Source organism: Vicia villosa, linkage group LG3, assembly GCF_029867415.1.
Source record: "Vicia villosa cultivar HV-30 ecotype Madison, WI linkage group LG3, Vvil1.0, whole genome shotgun sequence".
Lineage (NCBI taxonomy): Eukaryota > Viridiplantae > Streptophyta > Magnoliopsida > Fabales > Fabaceae > Vicia > Vicia villosa.
Genome location: NC_081182.1, coordinates 136,229,301 through 136,251,806, shown reverse-complemented (window position 1 = coordinate 136,251,806; position 22,506 = coordinate 136,229,301). Strand labels below are relative to the sequence as shown.

General features: G+C 34.3%; 1 protein-coding gene across 1 annotated transcript; it reads left to right on the top strand.

Annotated features, from left to right (window-relative positions):
- Nucleotides 1-13,738: 13,738 nt before the first annotated feature.
- Nucleotides 13,739-14,449, top strand: LOC131659013 (uncharacterized). Its single transcript, XM_058928259.1, has 3 exons — nucleotides 13,739-14,033; nucleotides 14,079-14,275; nucleotides 14,372-14,449. The coding sequence occupies exons 1-3, from the start codon at nucleotides 13,739-13,741 to the stop codon at nucleotides 14,447-14,449; spliced, it is 570 nt and encodes a 189-aa protein (XP_058784242.1).
- The last annotated feature ends 8,057 nt before the right edge of the window (nucleotides 14,450-22,506 follow it).

Here is a 22,506-nt window from a genome sequence, read left to right as displayed (position 1 = left end):
GAGAAGGAGAACAAGAAGAGGAAAAGTTATATGTATTGCTGTGATACCATATTATGAACGGAGAACAAAGCATAAAGAGATGAGAATGGTATAATTCCTCATGCATTAAACATGGCTATGATGGAGTATATATACAATAGTTAGAGCATTCTACCCTAAGCTATTGTACACAAGCTGTATCATATAGTAACTATAATAACTGCCTAACTGAATTATAGGTGGTTAGTTATTACAGTTAAGAGATATTGTGACCATCAATTCAGACATATTCTTCAAATCCTATGGTCTCTTGGAGCGTCCTTAGTAAAATTGAAAATAGTTTTAATTTACTTTAAAAAAAATAGTTAAAAATAATGATATCATAATACTACAATATTTGAGATTTTTATTAAACTTTATATATGTAAAGTACACTAATTAGTAACTCTATCCGCTCAGAGGCATTTAGAATCACAAGTAATATTATGACTGTATATTAAGTGTTTTTTTCTTTCATTCTATAATGTTTCACACTCACGATAGTTTGAAACCGTTGCAATTAACATTAAAAATGAAACACAAAAATATTCACAACAATTTAAAATAGTAATGACTGTTGGAGTGGCAGTTTTTCAAACCTTCGCAAATCATGCTGGCAACAGACGCTTTTGTGGCTAAATCCAAACCACCGTGACCTAACTATTGTGGCGGTTTGAACTGAAAAAATTGTTGCAACATGCTTTTTTTGTTGCAGTGATATTTGTTATATTCCATTTCAAATTGATGTTGTTTTTGGTAAACACTTAGCTTCAATTGGAATTATCAATAAAAGAAAAGTTGTAACATCCCATAATTTCTGTTTATTAATTTAATTTAGATTTAAATTGAATAATTGGAATTTTAGTATTTTAATTGGATTTAATTGTAAAATGATGGAGTAATAGCTATTAGGCTTATGGTGTGATGTTAGTAAAAGAGGGGTGCTAATTGGTTAGGCCTTTTTACTAAGTTGTGGTTAATTTATTTTATTTTATTTTTCATAAAATAAGAAAAAAGAATCATTTGGGGAAAAAGGAAGAACACGTGAAAAGCGCAAGAGAAGAGAAAGAGGCAAGAACGTGGAACCGGAAGGAGAGCATTCAAGAGATTCATCGAGGTAAGGGGGGACTCTTCCTTTTAGTATCTCTTTTGTGATCTTAAGTAATAGGTAGATTGATGTATGGTTTGATTCAATTAGACATTGGGGTTGTTAGGTTAGGTTGTTATAATTGGATTGAATTGATGATAATTGTGTGAACTATTTAGTTAATAATGCGTTTAAATGATGTTTTGTGGTGTATAATTGAATATATGATGATTGTATGCCTGTATGTGATGTCTGGAATCGTTTTTGGGTGAAAAGGGTGTGAAATCGCAGGGTCTGTCGCAGACTTGGGGTTTGCTGAAATCGCAGGTCCACTGAGCAGAGGGGGGTCCGCTGAGCGGAGGTCCCAACGTAGGTTGCTTCTGTTGGACGTCGCTAGAGGTCCGCTGAGAGGAAGTCTGAAGGATTCGCTTCTGTCTTGCTTCGCTGAGCAAACCTTGCTATGTGTGAATTTTTCTAAAACTTAAAATAACGTATCTTTTGATCCGTGTATCATTTCTTAGTGCCGTTTTGGGCGTTGTGCAAGTAATTAAATATTTTATATGATGAATGATGAATATGGGCGGTGGCCGACTTTAATTCTTTAAAACTCGATTTAATTACTTGATGAGAATTGAACATTGTGTGCATATGAGATAGGTGTGACAATGTGTTTGATGTGATGATGAATTGGTTGTGATTAATATGGTGATTGTGATGAATGCATTGCTATTTGAATGATGTTGAAAACATGTACATACTTATTCGGTGATGTGGTGTTGAGGTGAGTTGTTCATCGTGATTCGGTGATGTTTTAAGTATGTTATGTCTGTTTCATTCATTCATATGCATTTGATGATGGATCCCGTTGATGAGTGGATCGTTGGTGGCTAATTCCCATTGTGCGGAGATTAGTAAGAAGTCATCGTGTGCCCATGGGGGTGTGAGCGATGAGGTTAATCGTGTGCCCATGTGGGGTGTGAGCGATTAAAGGGCAGTATCGAGGAGAGAAGTCCTGTGAATGTGATTCACGAATTTTGGTACCACATGCATAGTGTCAGTTGTGTCATATGCATTTTGTTATAGCATGATTGTGTGGATTTCTGTGTTTTGTATCGTAATCTATCATTGTGTGATTTGATGAATAATATATGTGAATCTGAATGTGTATAATTGGGTGAACGGTATATTATGATGCTTGGTGCTTATGAATTGCATAATATTTACTAATTGAGAATGAGACTCACCCTTACATGTTGTCATTTTCAGATTGAGGAGTTGCGGCATTAGTGCTTGGTGAGGATGACTCATAGAGTTTATCCGTTTATGTTGGGTCGTGTCAGTCATGCTCTGATCTTGTAACACTGGGGGACGATAGTTATAGAGTTTTATGAGAATTCTCTATTTTATTTGGTGTTGGATTATATTTCCATTCAATTACGTTGATGATGTTTCTTATTCCGATGTGATAAACATAATTGTGTTTTTGTTAAATCGTTTCCTAATGAAGCATGACTTTGACCATGATTGGTTTAATTATTTTAAATAATTGTGGCACCCTTGTGTTTATGTTTTTACTCTGATTATTTATTTAAATTGCTGCGGGGTTTAGAAGGGTGTTACAAAAGGTACTATATTTGCTTTGGTGTTTATGTGTAATCTTGTACCTTTAATTTATTAGTAATTTATCATGAAGATTTACTCTAATACAATTTGTAAAAACTATATTATTAATTCATCATATAAGACATGCTCAATGCAACTATTAAATATACAATCATACTTTAATATCGAAATTATATTAACAAATGAGCATGCATTAAAAAATAGAATCTACAACGTGTTGATTTATCTAGCATTATCGATTATAAAAATGCTTTGATGGCTCCAAAATAAAATGTCTTTAGGCGACAGTGATCCTCAAACATACTAAAAGAGTGAGAAGAATGTTAAGTACACGATGACCTATGGTTGTTTCTCAACCTTTACGCTTTATGCCCTAAGCCTCTTCAAATGGGGGAGAAGAGATAGTTTACAACATATTAGGTACATTGATATTAGGTACATTGATGAGTATAGCTTAATGTAGTGTGAAAGACAATTATTTTTCATTGTTTTACAATAGGTCATATTCCATATTATTGTTTGATAGAAGATGCTTATGACGGGGAGGAAGTGCTGAACAATAAAGTACCTCATCATGGTTTTTAAAAAGGATATTGATTCTTCATTTGAGGATTCGGTAAATGATTCTGAAAATGAGGAGGATGAGAGTGAGTTTGAATATGTTCCGGAGACAGCCAGTGGCGTTGGTGATGGGGGTCGTCCGATGACGGAGAAGGAAAATCCAGCAAGTATTTTTCAGAATGCTTTGTGAAGACAAGCTTCTTCAAGGGTTTTTGATGAAGACAAAACATCACCATAGCTTTTGGTAAAGGATTTGGATCAAGAATTCTCTCAATATACAAGTTTAATCTTCAATATATCTTGATCAATTGTAAGGTAAATAAGTTAAAGAAAAACTCACTTAGATATAATTATGTAATCAATGGAAATATCACACATAACATGCATTGCATTTAAAAGGCTTTTGGTAAAACTCATTTCAACATAAAAAGTTTTTTTCAAAAAGTGTTTTTTGGTTTTGTAGTTGAAGTAATCGGTTACTGAAGCTTTGGTAACCGGTTACTGAGTTTTTCAAAAGATCTCTCTCTGGTTTTTGTATGGGTAATCGATTACCCTGGTTTCAGTAATCGGTTACCCTGTTAAAAATTTGAAAAATATGAACGTTGCAATTGGGTAACCGGTTACCCTACTTCTGGTAACCGATTACTGCTGAAGCATCACATCTTTTCATTATTTCTTCAGCCATACGAAAGTTCTTTTTGGCCATGAGTTTGCACCTTTTTGAAAATGCATTTGCAGCCTTTTGAAAGGGTTTTTAATCATATATAAAGGCTTCTTTATTCCTTTTGAAAATACACACATACTATCAATTTTCATAATCATTTTGTTGTGCTCTTGCTCTCAAATTTCCATTGTGTTCAAACTTCTTTAAAGAAAATTTTCAGCATACACTTTCATATACTTAGAAAATTTTCTTCATCATTTCCATTGAGTACATAATAACCTATTGTGAGAAAACTTTACTTATTACCAAATATATTCAATCACTTGTAATTCTTTATGTTTGTATTGATTACATCTTATTGTTCCAAGTGTGGATATAAGATTGTAAGGTTGTAACCTTGTTGTCCATAGTTTTGGAAACAAGAGGTATCCTTAGGGAGGGTGTTCTCTTAAGGACTTATTGAAATCCAAGAAGGGTGTTCTTGGTGGTTGTCTCTTTAGAAGGACTAGGAAGAGTCTTGTAAGAGTCATAACATTATAGTAAAATCTCTTGCTTGTTGGCAAGGGGACTGGAGTACTCTCGATCTGTGAGGGGAACCAGTATACATCGTGTGTTCATTTACTTTCTGCTTTTATTGCTTTCAACACACTCAACAAGATCATAAAAGAATAAAAGAACAAAAATCTACCATCACCTAATTCACCCCCCCTCTTAGGCGCACATATTTACTTACATTTGGCATCAGAGCAAGTTATAGGTAACTTGTTCCTAAAGATCCAGAATGGCTTCCGCAAATCAAAGACCGGTTTTCAAAGATGGTGGTTCTAACAACAAGCCTCCATTGTTTTGTGGTGAATATTTTGACTTTTGGAAAATCCAAATGAAGGCTCATCTAGAAGCACAAGGAGAAGAAGTTTGGGAGGCTGTCCTACAAGGTCCTCATGTTCCTACAACGGTCGTTAATGGTGTTGGATCGGAGAAACCTAAAGCGTCATGGGATGATAATGATAGAAAAAGGGTTCTTGCTGACAAAAAGGCGATTAGTCTTCTTCATGGTGCTCTTAGTATGGATGAATTCTTCCGAATATCAACATGTACAACATCAAAGGAAATTTGGGATACTCTTGTAGAAACTCATGAAGGTACCGCTGAAGTTAAAAGATCAAGGTTGAATACTTTAAGCCAAGAGTACGAACTGTTTAGAATGAAGCCCGGAGAAACTATTCTCGATTTGCAAAAACGATTCGTACATTTGACAAATCACTTGAAGGCACTTGGTAAGACTCTTACTACCGAAGAACTTAATCTTAAAGTGCTCAGATCCTTAACTAGAGAATGGCAACCGAAAGTAACAGCGATATCCGAGAAAAAGAATCTATCTAGAATGACTTCCGCAACATTGTTCGGTAAACTTCAAGAATATGAGACGGAACTTGGAAGATTAGAAAAGCATGAAAACTTAGAGAAGAAATCCAAAGGCATTGCATTAAAGGTAGATTCAAAGGAAAGCAAAATGAAAGATACATCAGATGAAGATGAAAACTTCATGCTTCTTGTGAAAAGGTTAGGCAAATTTTTTGGTAATAAAAATAATATTGATAATGCTAACTTTGTCAAAAGGAAGAAATTCTCAAAGCATAAGGATAAAGAAGCATCCACTTCATCACAAGAAGTAACATGCTATGAATGTGGGAAACAAGGACACATAAAGCCGGAATGTCCAAAACTTTCTAAGAAGAATGGATTCAAAGGCATGAAGGAATTCAAAAAGAAAAGGGCCTACATAGCATGGGAAGATAATGAAGTAAGTTCTTCATCGGACTCCGATAGTGACGAAAGTGCAAATCTAGCATTGATGGCATCACACCACTCCGATGATGAAGAAGGCGAGGTTAGTTACGATGATTCTCTTTTTAATAATGGTGCACAAGGTGCAATAAATGAATTATTAAATGAGTGTAAAATTCTCTATAAAACTATCTCATCTCAAAAGAAGATAATATCATCTTTAGAAGAGAAGGTTAAGATAATTGAAGAAGAACATAAAAATGACAAAGAAAAAATGATTAGTGTTCAAGAAGATAATGTTGCATGCAAGAATTGTGAATCACTTTCCTTCCAAATTGTCCAATTAAAACGTGTTTTAGAAAGATATGAAAAAGGGCAAATTGGATTGGAAAATGTTCTTAGCACACAAAGATACTCCAATGATAAGAGCGGACTTGGTTTCTCTAAGTTTGATAAACCAACATCCAACAAGACTATATTTGTCAAAGCTAGTAACCAACCAATTCAAGAGAAAGTGATCAAGCCTAAAGTAATGCAACATTATCCTAAAAGGAAGAACTTTATTAAGAAGAAATCTTATCCTCCTAGATATAGAAGTAACTTTGAACCTACCTGTTTTTATTGTGGTATTATTGGTCACACACCCAATGCTTGTTATGTAAGGAACTTTAGTGTTCCTAGTGGACATTATGTATGGGTAAAGAAAGGAACTAACTATGATGGACCCAAAGCCATTTGGGTACCTAACAAAACTTAATTTGTTTTGCAGGTTTGCTTGAAGACCACTTCAAACCTATGGTATCTAGATAGTGGTTGTTCAAAGCATATGACGGGTGACTTAAACCAATTTTCAGATCTAAGGTTAAAGGCCAAGGGTTTTGTCACTTATGGAGACAACAATAAGGGAAGAATTCTTGGCAAAGGCAAAGTTGGTGCACCACCTTTCACATCCATTGAAGATGTTCTTTATGTTGAAGGATTAAAGCATAATCTTCTAAGCATTAGCCAACTTTGTGACAAAGGCTTCAAGATCAAATTCACTAAGGAAGAATGTTTGATCATCGATGAAGTCACCAATGAGGTAAAACTCAAAGGTACAAGAATTAATAACATTTTTATGATTTCTTTAAATGATTTATCTTGAAAAGTAAAATGTCTTTTGGTAAACAATAATGAATCATGGTTATGGCATAAAAGAGCAGCCCATATTCATATGGATCATTTAAATAAGTTAACCAAACATGATCTTGTTATTGGCTTACCTAAGATAAAGTTTGTCAAAGATAAACTATGTGATGCATGTCAAAAGGGAAAGCAAACCAAATCATCTTTTAAACCAAAGAATGTGGTGACTACAACAAGACCACTTCAATTGTTGCATATGGATCTATTTGGTCCATCAAGGACAAGAAGCTTCGGAGGTAATGTATACGCTTTAGTCATTGTTGATGATTATTCTAGATATTCTTGGACTTTGTTTCTTGTGCAGAAAAGTGATGCTTTTAGAGCCTTTAAGAAGTATGCAAAACAAATCCAAAATGAAAAATCATTAAAGATTGTATCCATAAGAAGTGATCATGGTGGAGAGTTTCAAAATGCATCATTTGAAGAATTTTGTGAAGAACATGGTATCTCTCATAATTTTTCAGCACCAAGAACTCCACAACAAAATGGAGTAGTCGAAAGGAAAAATAGGTTTCTAGTGGAACTTGCAAGAACAATGCTTAGTGATGCAAATCTTCCTAAATATTTTTGGGCGGATGCGGTTAGTACCGCATGTTATGTTGGAAATCGAGTAATCATTAGACCTATCTTAAAAAAGACTCCATATGAACTCTTCAAAGGAAGAAAGCCAAATATTGCTCACTTTCACATTTTTGGATGCAAGTGCTTTGTTCTAAACAATGACAAAGACAATCTTGGTAAGTTTGATGAGAAATCCGACGAAGGTATATTTCTTGGTTATTCTCTTTCTAGTAAAGCATATAGAATTTATAATAAAAGAACTTTAACTATTGAAGAATCTATGCATGTATCTTTTGATGAGACTAACACTTCCAAAGAGGAAATAGTTGTTTGTGATGATGATGATCCTTTAGATTTACCCCCGGAAGAACTTTCAAATGATACAATTGTGAAGGCACCGGAAGAACTTTCAAATGATATAATTGTGAAGGTACCGGAAGTACAACAAGAAAGTGTTCAACAAGAAAGTGTACAACAAGAATCAAACACCAATGATCTACCAAAAGAATGGAGAACTCATAGAGATCATCCTATTGACAAAGTTATTGGTGATATTAGTCAAGGAGTTTCAACAAGATTAAATCTCAAAGATGCTTGCTTACACATGGCTTTTGTTTCACAAATAGAACCATCCAAGGTATCTCAAGCACTAGAAGATGATCAATGGATTCTTGCCATGCAAGAAGAGTTAAATCAATTCGAGCGAAACGATGTTTGGGAACTTGTTCCTAATCCGGGAAACAAACGCATCATTGGAACCAAATGGGTATTCAAGAATAAGATGGACGAAAATGGTATAATTACTCGAAACAAGGCAAGATTAGTAGCACAAGGGTACAATCAAGAAGAAGGTATTGACTTTGAAGAAACCTTTGCTCCAGTAGCTAGATTGGAGGCGATAAGATTACTTCTTGCGTATGCATGCTCATTAGACTTTGAACTTTTCCAAATGGATGTAAAAAGTGCTTTTCTCAATGGTATCATCAATGAAGAAGTTTATGTAAAGCAACCCCCTGGGTTTGAAGACTACAAGCATCCTACTCATGTCTTCAAATTAAAGAAAGCATTATATGGGCTAAAACAAGCACCAAGGGCTTGGTATGATCGACTAAGTACTTTCCTAATCGAAAAAGGGTTTGTAAAGGGTAAAGTAGATACTACTCTTTTCATTAAAAAATTCAATCGTCACACTTTACTTGTACAAATTTATGTAGATGATATTGTTTTTGGCTCGACTAACCATGAAATGTGCAAAGAGTTTTCTTCAATGATGCAAGGAGAATTTGAAATGTCCATGATGGGAAGATTAAATTTCTTCCTAGGTCTCCAAATAAAACAACTCAAGCATGGAATCTTCATCAATCAGTCAAAATATTGCAAAGAACTAATCAAGAAATTTGAGATGGAAAATAGTAAAGATAGTGCAACACCAATGGGATCTGGCACCTACCTTGATCCAGATGAACCAGGCAATCCTGTCAACATCACAAAATATCGTGGAATGATCGGCTCACTTTTATACTTAACAGCAAGTCGACCAGATATAATGTTTAGCGTCTGCTTATGTGCCAGATATCAAGCCAACCCTAAGGAATCTCACCTTGCAGCAGTCAAACGAATCATTAAATATCTAAAAGGAACAACCAATGTCGGCTTATGGTATCCTAAAGGTAGTATGAATACTTTAGTTGGTTATTCTGATGCTGACTATGCAGGTTGTAAAACTGATCGCAAAAGCACCAGTGGAACGTGTCACATTTTGGGAAATGCTCTAGTGTCATGGTCATGCAAGAAACAAGCAAGCGTGGCTCTTAGTACTGCTGAGGCTGAATATATTGCAGCCGGAAGTGGATGCGCTCAAATCTTATGGCTCAAACAACAACTGCTTGACTATGGTTTAAACCTTGGTTGTATTCCTCTAAGATGTGATAACACAAGCGCAATCAACATAACAAAAAATCCAGTGATGCACTCCCGCACAAAACACATAGATATCAGACATCATTTCATACGGGATCACGTGTTCAAAGGTGACGTTGAGATAACTTTTGTAGATACGCAAAATCAACTTGCAGATATTTTCACAAAGCCGCTTCCGAAGGATGCTTTCTATAAAATCCGTCGAGAACTTGGCATTCTGGATGAAAGTGATCTAGCCTAAATCTTCACCAAAATATTAAGGTGCTTTCTTTCTATGCTTATCATGTTTTTCCTATGTTTATTTTATGTATTTTTTGCATTTTTTTCATAAGTAATCGGTTACCCAGATGGGAGTAATCGGTTACCCTGGGCATTTTGCGCAAAAAATAGTGTTTTATTTTGAGTAATCGGTTACCCAGATGAGAGTAATCGGTTACCCTGGGAGTTTTGCGCAAAAATTGTTTTTTTTAACTTTGAGTAACCGGTTACCTAAACCCCTGTAACCGATTACCCTGCGCCCAGCTCTGTTTGTTCACGTTTTTAGGTTATTTAAATGTGTTTTTACTTTATTTTTTCTCCTATATTGCATATGTGGCATACATGCATGCATCATAATTTTTTATTTTATTTCCTCTCTCCTCAAATCTCCTTTTTATCTCTTCCACCTACCTCTCATAAACCTCATTCAACTCATTCAAACCTCTCATAACTTTCACAATCAATACATTCAACCTCTACATTCAACCTTCACATTAACTCTCTTTAACAACTCTCAAATTCCCATAAACTCTACCTATTATATAATACCTCAAATCCTCCATAACCTAACATCTCTATCATCTCCAAACCCTAACTTTCATCATGAGATCTTCAAGAAGCAACAAGCATATGGATGGAGATTCTTCAAGGCATCCGGCAGCACCTTCCTTGAAAGCTCGACGTCTCACCTTCAATATCCGCAAGAGACCTTTAATGGCAACAAAGTATGGTATGTTGCATAAATTCCCTAACACTAGTTTCCAATTTCCGGAATTGCTTAGATATCAAAAAGTGGATAGATTTGTTAGTGATCATGGAGAAGTATATGCGGATTTAGTGAAAGATTTCTATTGTTCTTTTGAAATTGGGAATGATTTATCTTTGTCTAGTGAGGTTCAAGGGAAACAAATTTCAATGACCTTAGAGGAATTTAGGGAGTTTTCAACTATTCCCACTACCGGCTTAGCTATCCTTCACGGTATGTTACCTCCATGGGAGAACTATACTAGGTATGGCTACTTTTATGATATTTCAAGAGAATCGGTTAGGGAAAGTTTCGCGGCCAAGGCTAACACGGCGGACCGTTTGGTATTACCGGCGAAGAATTTAACCGTAAGTGATCGAGTGCTTCACTTTTTCATTAGTTATATTTTGATTCCAAAACATTCTAACCACTCTCAAGTGAGTGATACCGAGTTGATGATTATGTTTGCGGTCAAAAACCGCATTAAACTTGATTGGGCAACTATGATTTTAAGGAATATGGAGCATCAACTTAAATTGTCGGGTGGCCTACCTTATGCTAGAATGATTTCACGCCTTTTGCCTCAATTTGATATTGCTCTAAGAAGGGAACCTAAAATCATGATGACTAATGACAATGAGATCGACACTTCAACCATCACCAAAAATACCGGCATTTTTCAAAACCGGGAAGGTCGGTTTGTTTATCGAGATGTTGAACCACAACAACCAAATGTTCACTACCAACCTCCCGCTATGCCCGAAGGAGGATACACAAATGAAGCTATCTACAACCTTCAAATGTTAACCTACAACAAGGTGTGTGCTATGGACACCTATATGGTCAACCGGTTTAACAACATGCAACTCCAAATAGATATGCTTCACAACCAAAATGAAGAGGAAGAAGAGGAGGAAGAGGAAGAGAACATGGATGAGCAAGAATAGTCATTTCATTTCATATTATCATTTAGTTTAAGTTTTATCATCTCTTTATGTTCAAGTTTAATGTTATTTTCTTTAATATTGTGTGTTTAATTTACATGTTCTTAAAACAATGTTTGCATTATGTCATTGTGTTTGAATTTGCATGTTCTAAAACAATGTTTGAATTAATTAGAGTTATGTTTGGATTATATATATTCTCTCTATCATTTTCACTATTTATACTCTACACTTTTATTAGTCTTTCATTCCTTTTTGTTAATGACAAAGGGGGAGAAAGATCTCAAAATTATATGATTGCTTTTACTAACCATATGTAGCTCAAGAATACTTAATTTTCAAAATCAAGAAATACTCTTACATAAAGGGGGAGTATTGGTGATAGGGGGAGCAAAAGTCAATCATAAGGCAAAAGCAATATTATTCATATTTTCATCTAAGATTGGTTTGTCATCATCAAAAAGGGGGAGAATGTGAAGACAAGCTTCTTCAAGGGTTTTTGATGAAGACAAAACATCACCATAGCTTTTGGCAAAGGATTTGGATCAAGAATTCTCTCAATATACAAGTTTAATCTTCAATATATCTTGATCAATTGTAAGGTAAATAAGTTAAAGAAAAACTCACTTAGATATAATTATGTAATCAATGGAAATATCACACATAACATGCATTGCATTTAAAAGGCTTTTGGTAAAACTCATTTCAACATAAAAAGTTTTTTTCAAAAAGTGTTTTTTGGTTTTGTAGTTGAAGTAATCGGTTACTGAAGCTTTGGTAACCGGTTACTGAGTTTTTCAAAAGATCTCTCTCTGGTTTTTGTATGGGTAATCGATTACCCTGGTTTCAGTAATCGGTTACCCTGTTAAAAATTTGAAAAATATGAACGTTGCAATTGGGTAACCGGTTACCCTACTTCTGGTAACCGATTACTGCTGAAGCATCACATCTTTTCATTATTTCTTCAGCCATACGAAAGTTCTTTTTGGCCATGAGTTTGCACCTTTTTGAAAATGCATTTGCAGCCTTTTGAAAGGGTTTTTAATCATATATAAAGGCTTCTTTATTCCTTTTGAAAATACACACATACTATCAATTTTCATAATCATTTTGTTGTGCTCTTGCTCTCAAATTTCCATTGTGTTCAAACTTCTTTAAAGAAAATTTTCAGCATACACTTTCATATACTTAGAAAATTTTCTTCATCATTTCCATTGAGTACATAATAACCTATTGTGAGAAAACTTTACTTATTACCAAATATATTCAATCACTTGTAATTCTTTATGTTTGTATTGATTACATCTTATTGTTCCAAGTGTGGATATAAGATTGTAAGGTTGTAACCTTGTTGTCCATAGTTTTGGAAACAAGAGGTATCCTTAGGGAGGGTGTTCTCTTAAGGACTTATTGAAATCCAAGAAGGGTGTTCTTGGTGGTTGTCTCTTTAGAAGGACTAGGAAGAGTCTTGTAAGAGTCATAACATTATAGTAAAATCTCTTGCTTGTTGGCAAGGGGACTGGAGTACTCTCGATCTGTGAGGGGAACCAGTATACATCGTGTGTTCATTTACTTTCTGCTTTTATTGCTTTCAACACACTCAACAAGATCATAAAAGAATAAAAGAACAAAAATCTACCATCACCTAATTCACCCCCCCTCTTAGGCGCACATATTTACTTACATGCTTTAGCAGAGAATGGACTGGTTAATGAAAGAAATTATTCTCAGGGCAAAACGAAAATTTGTTTGGGGATTAAGGAAGGTACGATGGCGACGTTTCAAGATTGTTCGGCGGATCCAACTTTCAAGGAAGTAGAGTTAGCGGGTGGAATAGGTGTCAGCCCCAGGATAGTTACATGTCCAGCAAGATTTGTCTCTAGTGGGAGTAGAAGTGGGTCGGAAGAGGACAAAGGTTTAGCAATTGTGGAGCCTTTTTCTTTGGGCCTTTTTGACGAGGCCTGCTCCAACACTAAAAAAGTAAAGCCCAAAATGAAGAAAACTAGAGTTGTAAAAGATTCAGGAGAAAAGATTGAGAGTGTTGACGTTCAGAAGTCATACTTCGCCTGTTTGAACCCTAAATTTGCCCCCAAATTTCTTTGCAATAAATTTGAATCGAAGAAGATCGAGGATGATGAGAATATTTTATTAGGTGGAAATGTCCTCAATTGCGATTCCATGATGGATTCCGATATTGTCCATTGTAATTTGCGTTTGAAGGTCAACAAGGAATCCCTGATGGCCAAGACGATAAAAGATTCTATGGTTAGGATGGGTATTGTTAGTGTCGATCCTGACAAGGCAATTTTCAAGAAAATTGAAGTGATGGAGAAGAGAGATAAGGAAGATGTGGTTGTAAAGAAGGCGGCTAACAATAGCTTGAAATGATTATTGTCACTCACAATATAAGGGGATGGGGTAACATTATTAAGAGAAAGCATATAGGTTTCATGAATCAGTCAAGCAGAGTTGATGTTTGCTTTCTTCAGGAAACAAAGTTATCAACCTTCAATTTGAAGACAGCTGAAGATTTTTGGGGAGCAAAGGATGTAGATTGGACTCATAAGGATTCTAACGGGGCTTTGGGAGGCTCGGTTATCCTATGGTGGAAGAACTCTCTGGATCCCATTCAAAGTTTTAGAGGAGTGGGGTTTGTGGGGATGAAGGCTTTGTGTAAAGGTATTTGTATTAATTTCATTAACATTTACGCTCCTTATAACCTAGTTTTCAGAAGAGAGGTGTGGAAGAGTTTACTAAGGCTGAAGAGATTATCGGTAGGAGAGGAGTGGTGCATTGGTGGTGACTTCAATACGGTTTTGTTTAAAGAGAAGAGGATTGGGAAGAGTGTGGGTTGTAATGGTAGGGACATCAGTGGTTTCTATAATTTTGGGGAGGAAATGGAGCTCATTGATCTCCCTTGTGTGGGTGGAAGATTTACTTAGTTCAGCGGTAACGGTCATTCTATAAGCAGGTTAGGTCATTTTTTGATCTCTGATTCTTTAATCTCCGGTTGGCAGTTGGATAATCAGATGGTGGGAAAAAAGATCTACTCAGACCACTTCCCCGTTTGGTTGAAATCTGCTGGTGGTGACTAGGGGCCTAAACCGTTTAGGTTTAACAACGATTGGTATAAACATGAGGATTTTAACTCTTTCATGTCTAAGTAGTGGAATATTTTATCGGTTAATGGAAGAGGTGATTATGTCTTGTATTAGAAGTTAAAAAGTCTTAAGATGTTGTTAAAGGTGTGGAATAAAGAGGTTTTTGGATGGCTAGACTTGAAAATAGAAGACGGGATTGATGAGCAACACGATCTGAATAATTTCTTGGCAGGGAATGCTGGGGGAGAGGTGTCTGGGGTTGTCGAGGCAAAAAGGTTAGCAGCTGACGACATATGGAAAAAGATGGAATTGAAATAGAGTATGTCGAGGGTGAAGTCGGGGCAGAGTTGGCTCAAAGAAGGTGATCTCAACATAAAGTTTTTCCATAATTCGTTAAAGGAAAGGGTTCGATTGAATTCTTTCAGTTTTATGGAAACTACTAATGGCATGATTGAAGGGGTTAAGGATGTCAACTCTTATATTAGGAAGCCTTATGAGGATTTTTTCAAAGAACCTTGCAGTTTTAGACATGTTCCTGAAGGCATTATTTTTAACAGGCTTGAGGAAGAGGTTGCAGTTAGCTTGGAGAGACCTTTTGAGGAAGACGAGATTAAATTAGCGGTGTGGAACTATGAAGGAAGCAAAACACCTGGACCTGATGGTTTTTCTCTGGCTTTTTTCAAGAACCACTAGGAGTTACTAAATGAGGATATATTAAAGTTTGTGGTAGATTTCCACATGAAGGCGACTCTAACCAAGGCCTGCACATCTTTTTTTTTATCACTCTCATTCCAAAAGTAAATAACCCCCAATCTCTTTCGAAGTACCGACCTATTTGCCTTGTAGGGAGGGAGGCTTCAAAAAAATTTGTCAAAGCTTCTTGCAGGAAGGCTGAAGGAGGTCATAGGTGGTCTGATTTCTGTCAAACAAAATGCGTTCATTGAGAATAGGAATATTCTTGATGGAGTATTAATGGTTAATGAAGTACTGGATTTTGCCAAAAGAGAAGGGCCGAGTTGCCTTAATTTGAAGGTGGATTACGAGAAAGCTTACGATTGTGTAAATTGAGTCTTTCTTAGATTCGTTATGAAGAAGATGGGTTTTCGGTCAAAGTGGCTAAGATGGATGGAGGCTAGTGTTTTTGCGAGCTCTATGGTTGTTATTGTTAATGGAAGTCGCATTGATGATTTCAAAGTTGTTCGTGGTTTACGAAAAAGGGGTCATCTTTCCCCTTTATTATTCGTTATTGATATGGAGTGTCTAACAAGACTCTTAGAGAGAGCATCGGAGTTGGAAGAGTACAAAGGGTTTCAAAGTGGAGAACATAACAAAGTAGACATTCTTCTTTTCACGGACGATACGATAATATTTGGCAATGGGGAAATCCAGAACCTATGGAGTTTGAAGGCTATTTTTCGGGGATTTGAACTCATGTCGGGCCTTAAAGTGAATTTTGGTAAAAGTAACATTTACGGAATTAACTTGAGCTCTAGAATTCTGGAAATGTCGTTGGCTTTCTTGACTTATGGTATATGTGTGATTCCATTCAAATTTCGGGGCGTTATAGTTGGGGATAATCCGAGGAAGGTTGGGATGTGGAAAGAAGTGATTAAGGAAGTTAGGAGAAGATTGGATAAATGGCGTGGGAGGTTTCTATCCATAGGAGGGAGGGTGACCCTTATTAATTCTGTTTTGAATGCTATTCCTCTTTACTCTCTACCTTTCTATTGCGCGCCTAAGAAAGTTTTAAGTGAATTAAGTTGTATTCAAATAAGGTTCTTGCGGGGAGGTGTGGATGGAGGTAAACGTATTAATTGGTTAGTTGGCGTAACGTGTGTAAACCGAAGGAGGAAGGAGGGTTGGGCATTAGAGAGGTTGGTAGTATGAATGTCATGCTGCTTATGAAGTGGAAGTGGCACATCTTAACAGAGAAAAATGTGATTTGGTCGAGTTTGCTAAAGTATAGGTATTCAAATCCGAAGGTCAAAATGTTCGTAAATGATAAGAGTGTTATCTCAAAGGGTGATTCTATATGGTGGTGTGATCTAATTTTGATCAATGATTGTGCTGAATCAAATGGTTTGTCTGTTTCTGATTTGATAAATTGCAGGGTTCAAAATGGAGAAGATATATCTTTCTGGTTCATCCGTAGGGTGGGAAATCAATCAATCTCAGAATCCTATCCAGAGCTTTATGTGAAAGTTGCTAAACCTTTTATGGCTGTCGCGGAAGAAGGATGGTGGGATGGGTTGTTTGGGTGTGGGACGTGGGTGGGTGGTTGAAAAACCAGGAAGACGGCAATACAGTTCTGGTGGAAACGTTACTAGATTAGGTGCAGCAGTACAGCCCAGTTAATCTTTGTAGAGATGATTGTTTCTGGGCCGCTGATGAAGAAGTAAGTTTCTCCGTTAAAGCTTGCGCCGAAGAATTTAGGAAAAGAGGTATGGTTGTGGGGCTGCAATATGATGTTTTATGCAAGCTAGGTTTTATATGGAAGATCAAAGTTCCATCAAAGGTTAGTATTTCTGCTTGGAGGTATATTTTGGGAAGGTTACCAACAATAGATCAACTGAAGAATAGAGGTATTTTGGTAGAAGACACAGATTGTAGGAGTTATTTGGTTAGCGGTTTTGTGAAACTTGTTGTTGATGAGAAACGCCATTTTATTCAATGGTTATATTTTTAACTTTGACGAATACTATAGTGCTATTCTTCTCGCTTCCTGGAAATGGTTTCGATCAGTTATTGCTTCTTCTACAGCTTTTAATTTTCAATTTTGAAACATTTTACCTCTATCTTGTATAACGAGGTAATTGTTTCGGCTCGTGTATCTTTTTTGTGATTAATACCATTACTTACTGGAAAAAAAACTAATTATAAAATTAGAGATCAAATTTGCAGTGTTACATAATTGGATCAATAATCAATTAAAATTTTAAATTGAGAAGTAGCTAATATAATTAAACAAAGATCTATGCCTATAAAACAATTTTAGAATATAATAATTAAAGAAATATTTAATAAATATTCTAACATATATTTCTTATTTTAATATTCTTCAATTGTTTTTTGATTATTTTATTTTATTTTTGTTAAATAATCCAAAAATAATAATATGAATTACCTAGACATAAATATTGTATCAACTAAATATGTACATAATATTTATTTTATAATTTAGAAATTTTTTGAATGGCTGAGCGGGCAGAATTATTTCTCTTATAGGAATTATAAATTATTACCGATTATGGACATTTCATGTGTTTCTCTAAGAATGATTGATGAACTAAAAAATCAATAAGTTTTTAACTATATATAAGAGTCACATGAATCAATCACTGCTATTGCATGATTGTTAAGTTTGATCCAAGAATACACTCAATCACAAATAATGCACCACTTTTAATTGTTAAGTTTGATCTAAAATGTTCATTTATTCATGCACTAAAAATATTTCTTTCCCTTTTTATCATTAAAATGAGGTATCGGAACTTTCTTAGATAATTTAAAATTTTCAACGTTCAAATGATTCAATTTAAATTTTTTAAAAAAATTTTATTATTTGAAAAGAGAATTAAAACTATTATTTTTATAAATTTTAAAAATTTTATGTCAAATTTAAAATTTGAGAAAAGGATCAATTTGCAGAATTTTAAAATGTAAAAGAATCTATTGGTTTAATTTGAAATTAATTAAAGACTAAATTGAAATTTAACGTAGACAACTTACTTCATAAATCGAAAAAATCTTGAAAATTTTCTCTTTTTAGACTTTTATCTTCCTATTTTATAATTGAGATTCTAGATCTTTTGTTCTTATTCAATACAACTTGCTTAAAACAAAAAACTTACTTCATAAATTTTTATTATTGTTATAATTCTTTATTTTTTATCCAAACAATAAATTTTAATTCACTTAAATAAATTTTTTTCACTTAAATAAATTACTTTTCCTTTGAAATCTTTCTTACACTCTAACGGATATAATAAAATGGAATTTCGGTAAGCAAAAATTCTTGTGACTAATAAATTTTTAAGTAACATTATTAACTGTTTTAAAGGGACAAACAAAACACTTCGATGCGTTTAACAGATGTTTAATAATTATATATAAGAATATCTTTTCCAATTTAATAAACGGTAAAAATCTATTTAATTAATATAAGTTGAAGATGAGATTTATAAACTAAAAAGTTAAAAAGTTATTTGTTAGATGTAAAAGAAGAAAATATGAATGAAATAATCAAGTTTTGTTATGTTATGATTATCTTTGTTGCTCTACATATTGTTACAACAAATGTTGAAGGTAAACAATTTCTATCCACTTTAAATTTTCTTCTTTACATAGTAAACAATATTTTATTGCATTTGGATGATATTATTTTGTTCTCTTTTTACATTACAGCGGCGTTTCTTAAATGTTTTAAAGACGAAGATTGTAAACACAAAAATTGTCCGTCTCTTATGATATCAAAGTGTTTGTTCAACATATGTAAATGTGTAAAAATAAATTTTCCATGATTATATATTTTTGCAAGAGCTAATAGGATATCCCAACAATTTCTAAAATATTTTATGATCTTTCATTTAGTTATTATGTTTGCATATCAATAATATAATTTCATTTTAATTTCAAGAACTTTAGTATGATTCTCATTAAATGAAATATGGCAGCGTCTAATAATGTTTGCATTGTATTATTTTCTTTTAATTTTTAAGCTATTATTGTAACCTTCAATTAAGATATATTACAGGGTCAGTTTGTTTTGACTTTTTTGAGAAATGATTTTTATAATGTAATATAATTTTGTGTAAAAAAATTTACAAAGAATTTTTTTATAAAAGGTTCGAATAAAAATTTGGTTTTAATAGTTGTTATTAAAATGTTATTTTAGATATATCATATTTTTATTTAAACTTTTTTTGGATATCAAAATTTCAAAAAATCACTTAATTTTAAAGCTATTTCAAATATATTTTCATAAAAATTAATTTTGAAATACCACATTTTTTAAAAAATTACTATTTTAATGTTTTAATCTTCAATAATGTTTGTTTATATTATAGAATCTTAAAAGTAAGGTCTCAATTTATCAAAAACGAATATACAAAAACTTGTAATATTTAAAAAAAAAAAATTGTAAAATTTATTTTAAAAAATACAAAAAAAAAAAAAATTTATTTTTTAAAGCTGAAACAAACAGACTCTACATTTTCTTTCAAATCCTATCGCCTCTTGGATTGTCTTTAATGGTAAAGTTGAAAATATTTTTAATTTACTTTAAAAACATAACTCTATCAGTTCAAAGCCAGTTATAATCACAAGTAACATTATACGTCCTATATCAAGTGTCTTTTCTTTCTTCACTGTTGCATTTCTTTTTTAAAGTGGTCTTGATATACTTGAAATTTAAGATCGATAAAGATCTTTAATGAAGATTGTCTTATTTGGATGGGTCTTAATGGTGGCTCTATTACGTCTGATTTCCAGCCATACTGCCCCTAATTAGCTCATTAACACATCATTCATCGTTCCTTAATTTCAACAATCCTTCCATGTTGGTTTTGGGTTGGCCTCATTGACTTGGCCCCATTAGTTGGCCTGCCTCAACCATGTCCTATTGGACATCTTAGAAATCAAGGTGCACTCTTTAAAGTTCGGTTTAAGATCTGACCTAAATTACCATATTGCACACAGTTTATCAAGAACGAGGCATGTTAGGGTGATATGATTTAGGGGAAAATACCATATTGTACACAATCCCTTAAGCATCTGATATGTAAGAGCAAGATGATTGATGATAAAAGACAAAATTATACTCAATTCCTCAAGCATGATACTTATAAGGACGAGATAATTTATATAAAAAGATTGAATTATGTAAAGTCTCTCAAACACAGGATTATAAAGGCAAGATGCGTTATTGGAAAGATCGGGTTATGCATGGTATTTTCATGGATGTTTTCCATATGTAAGGATGATATGTCCATTATTTTGTAAGGGTGGGGTTCCCGCTCTTCTATAAGGGCGAGATGCCCACACTTTTGTAAGGGAGAGATGCCTATACTTTTGTAATGGCGATATGAAGTCGTGATCGATATTATTGTGTTCATTTTCTTGTCTCTTGACCTTCCTTATTCCACTAGTGTTTTAGTTTTGGCTAACCCAAATTATTGCTTAAAGCCTCGGGACTCACATGGAAACCAAGCTATCATCAACCCATAAATCCTATGTTGCTAACATTAAACATGGCTACTTTCTTGTCTGCCACTTATCTCCTTAAATAAACTATACAAATTCCTATTCACAATCATTTTCACCTCTACTCCTCAATAACATTCCTCAACGCTTCCTACTCAATCCTCTTTCTCCTTTATGATTCTCCTTTCGATAGTAACTACATTAACACTGATAGTAGTGATGAATCAACTTCAGCAACATTCAGGTATGCTAATTCAACTTCCTTCTTCTTCTGGATTCAACTATGTGTGTTTTGTTGCTTTGTTTGCGTGTGATGGGTTAATATGGAAATTGAGGAATTATTTAAGTTAGCGGTGAGGCTCGGTTTGGGTGCTTGGTGGGGGTGATAGTAACGGTTTCACTTGAGGGATGATTGGGTTAAAGACTGTTGTTTGAAGATGAGGTTTCGGGTTTAGAGTGTATGAGTGAAGGTGAGATTGAAGGTGATTGGGTAAAGGTTATCTTAGGGTGTTCATTGATTTGGGTAGATGTTCGATGCAATTAATGTTGGTCAAATTGAGAGGGTCAGGGCCTTTATCTATAGTTGGAATGATTGAGTGCAGGTACGTGTGAGAATTAAAGGAATATTCTCTCAAGTGTGAGAGTTTGTTAGACCATTTCCAATGGTACAACCCATTTTTGAGTTCTTTATGGGTCCCACCAGCCATATCATCTGAAAATAATTTATTTAATATTTATTTTATTAGTGTAATTCAAATGTGCCCACAACTTTACCTCATAAATTAATTTGATTGGGTAGCACAATTTTTTACTAGTTGCATTACAATGCAATTCTACCATGACATGGCATTTTGATTCAATATTTAATTATTATATTGATGTCTAGTTGGAGAACTCATTGAAAAATACCACCATTGGAGATGCTCTTAGAGAGGATTGAGATGACCTCTAATTTCGTTAGAAGGATGAAAGAAAACTCTAGGTTTGGTGGGATTAATGAGGGTATTTTAGGGATTGTCATGGGGGTAAAAGGGAGTTTGTTCATTGGAATATTGTCTGTAATGAGTTTCCAGAAGATGAGTGGTCCCACTCTAATTTTTGCTTAGAAATTTCATTGATGTAGCAGCTATTATTTAAATTGATTTTTACTGATCTAGTAAATGATTATTTGAATGATATTGTGAGTATTTTGACTGATGGTGAATGCTTAACTGTGCAGGTGCTGGAGTAATTGACTAAGTGCTTCGGATTTCATTAGGCTCTAGCCATGAAGGATACTTTCAAATGAGGTAGACCACTACCTTTTTGAACTTGGCATGAACTGATGTGATAATGATGAACCACTCTTTGTTTTTGCATTAATATTTCTTGAACTTCATGTGTCATGTGTGCATTTTGAAACTTTGATTTTTGTTTTCCTATGATGACACCTTGCTGTATAGTTTTTTGGATGGACTGTTACTGTACGCCTTATACGCAGGTATGCTTTGGCTATTATTCCCATATATCATCTGGATCAGACCCTTGACTTTCACCGACTGTGTGCTTTGTACGTTGTTACCGATGCATCACTTATCACATTCAGAAGTGTCTCAGATTCAACTAGACAGCTGCACCTTGCAAGCTCTTCAATACTTAACTGAGTGATTAAGAGAAATATGCGTGTAAATAAACAAAACTATAAGCCAGATAAAAATAAAAAGGGGTAGGATAAAATTGATGTACGACATTATGCATTAAAAATAAGATTTTATGTGAAAAACAAGTTGACGTGTCGACACATACGTGTTATGAGTCAACACATGTGAATGATTTTTAAAGCATGTAGCTTTTGTTTGCATGAGTCGACA

Coding starts and splice junctions, on each gene's coding strand:
- LOC131659013 (XM_058928259.1), top strand. CDS start 13,739: ATGATTATTGTCACTCACAATATAAGGGGATGGGGTAACATTATTAAG. Junction 14,034..14,078: donor GATGAAGGCTTTGTGTAAAG/GTATTTGTATTA, acceptor CTTATAACCTAG/TTTTCAGAAGAGAGGTGTGG. Junction 14,276..14,371: donor AGCTCATTGATCTCCCTTGT/GTGGGTGGAAGA, acceptor TCCGGTTGGCAG/TTGGATAATCAGATGGTGGG.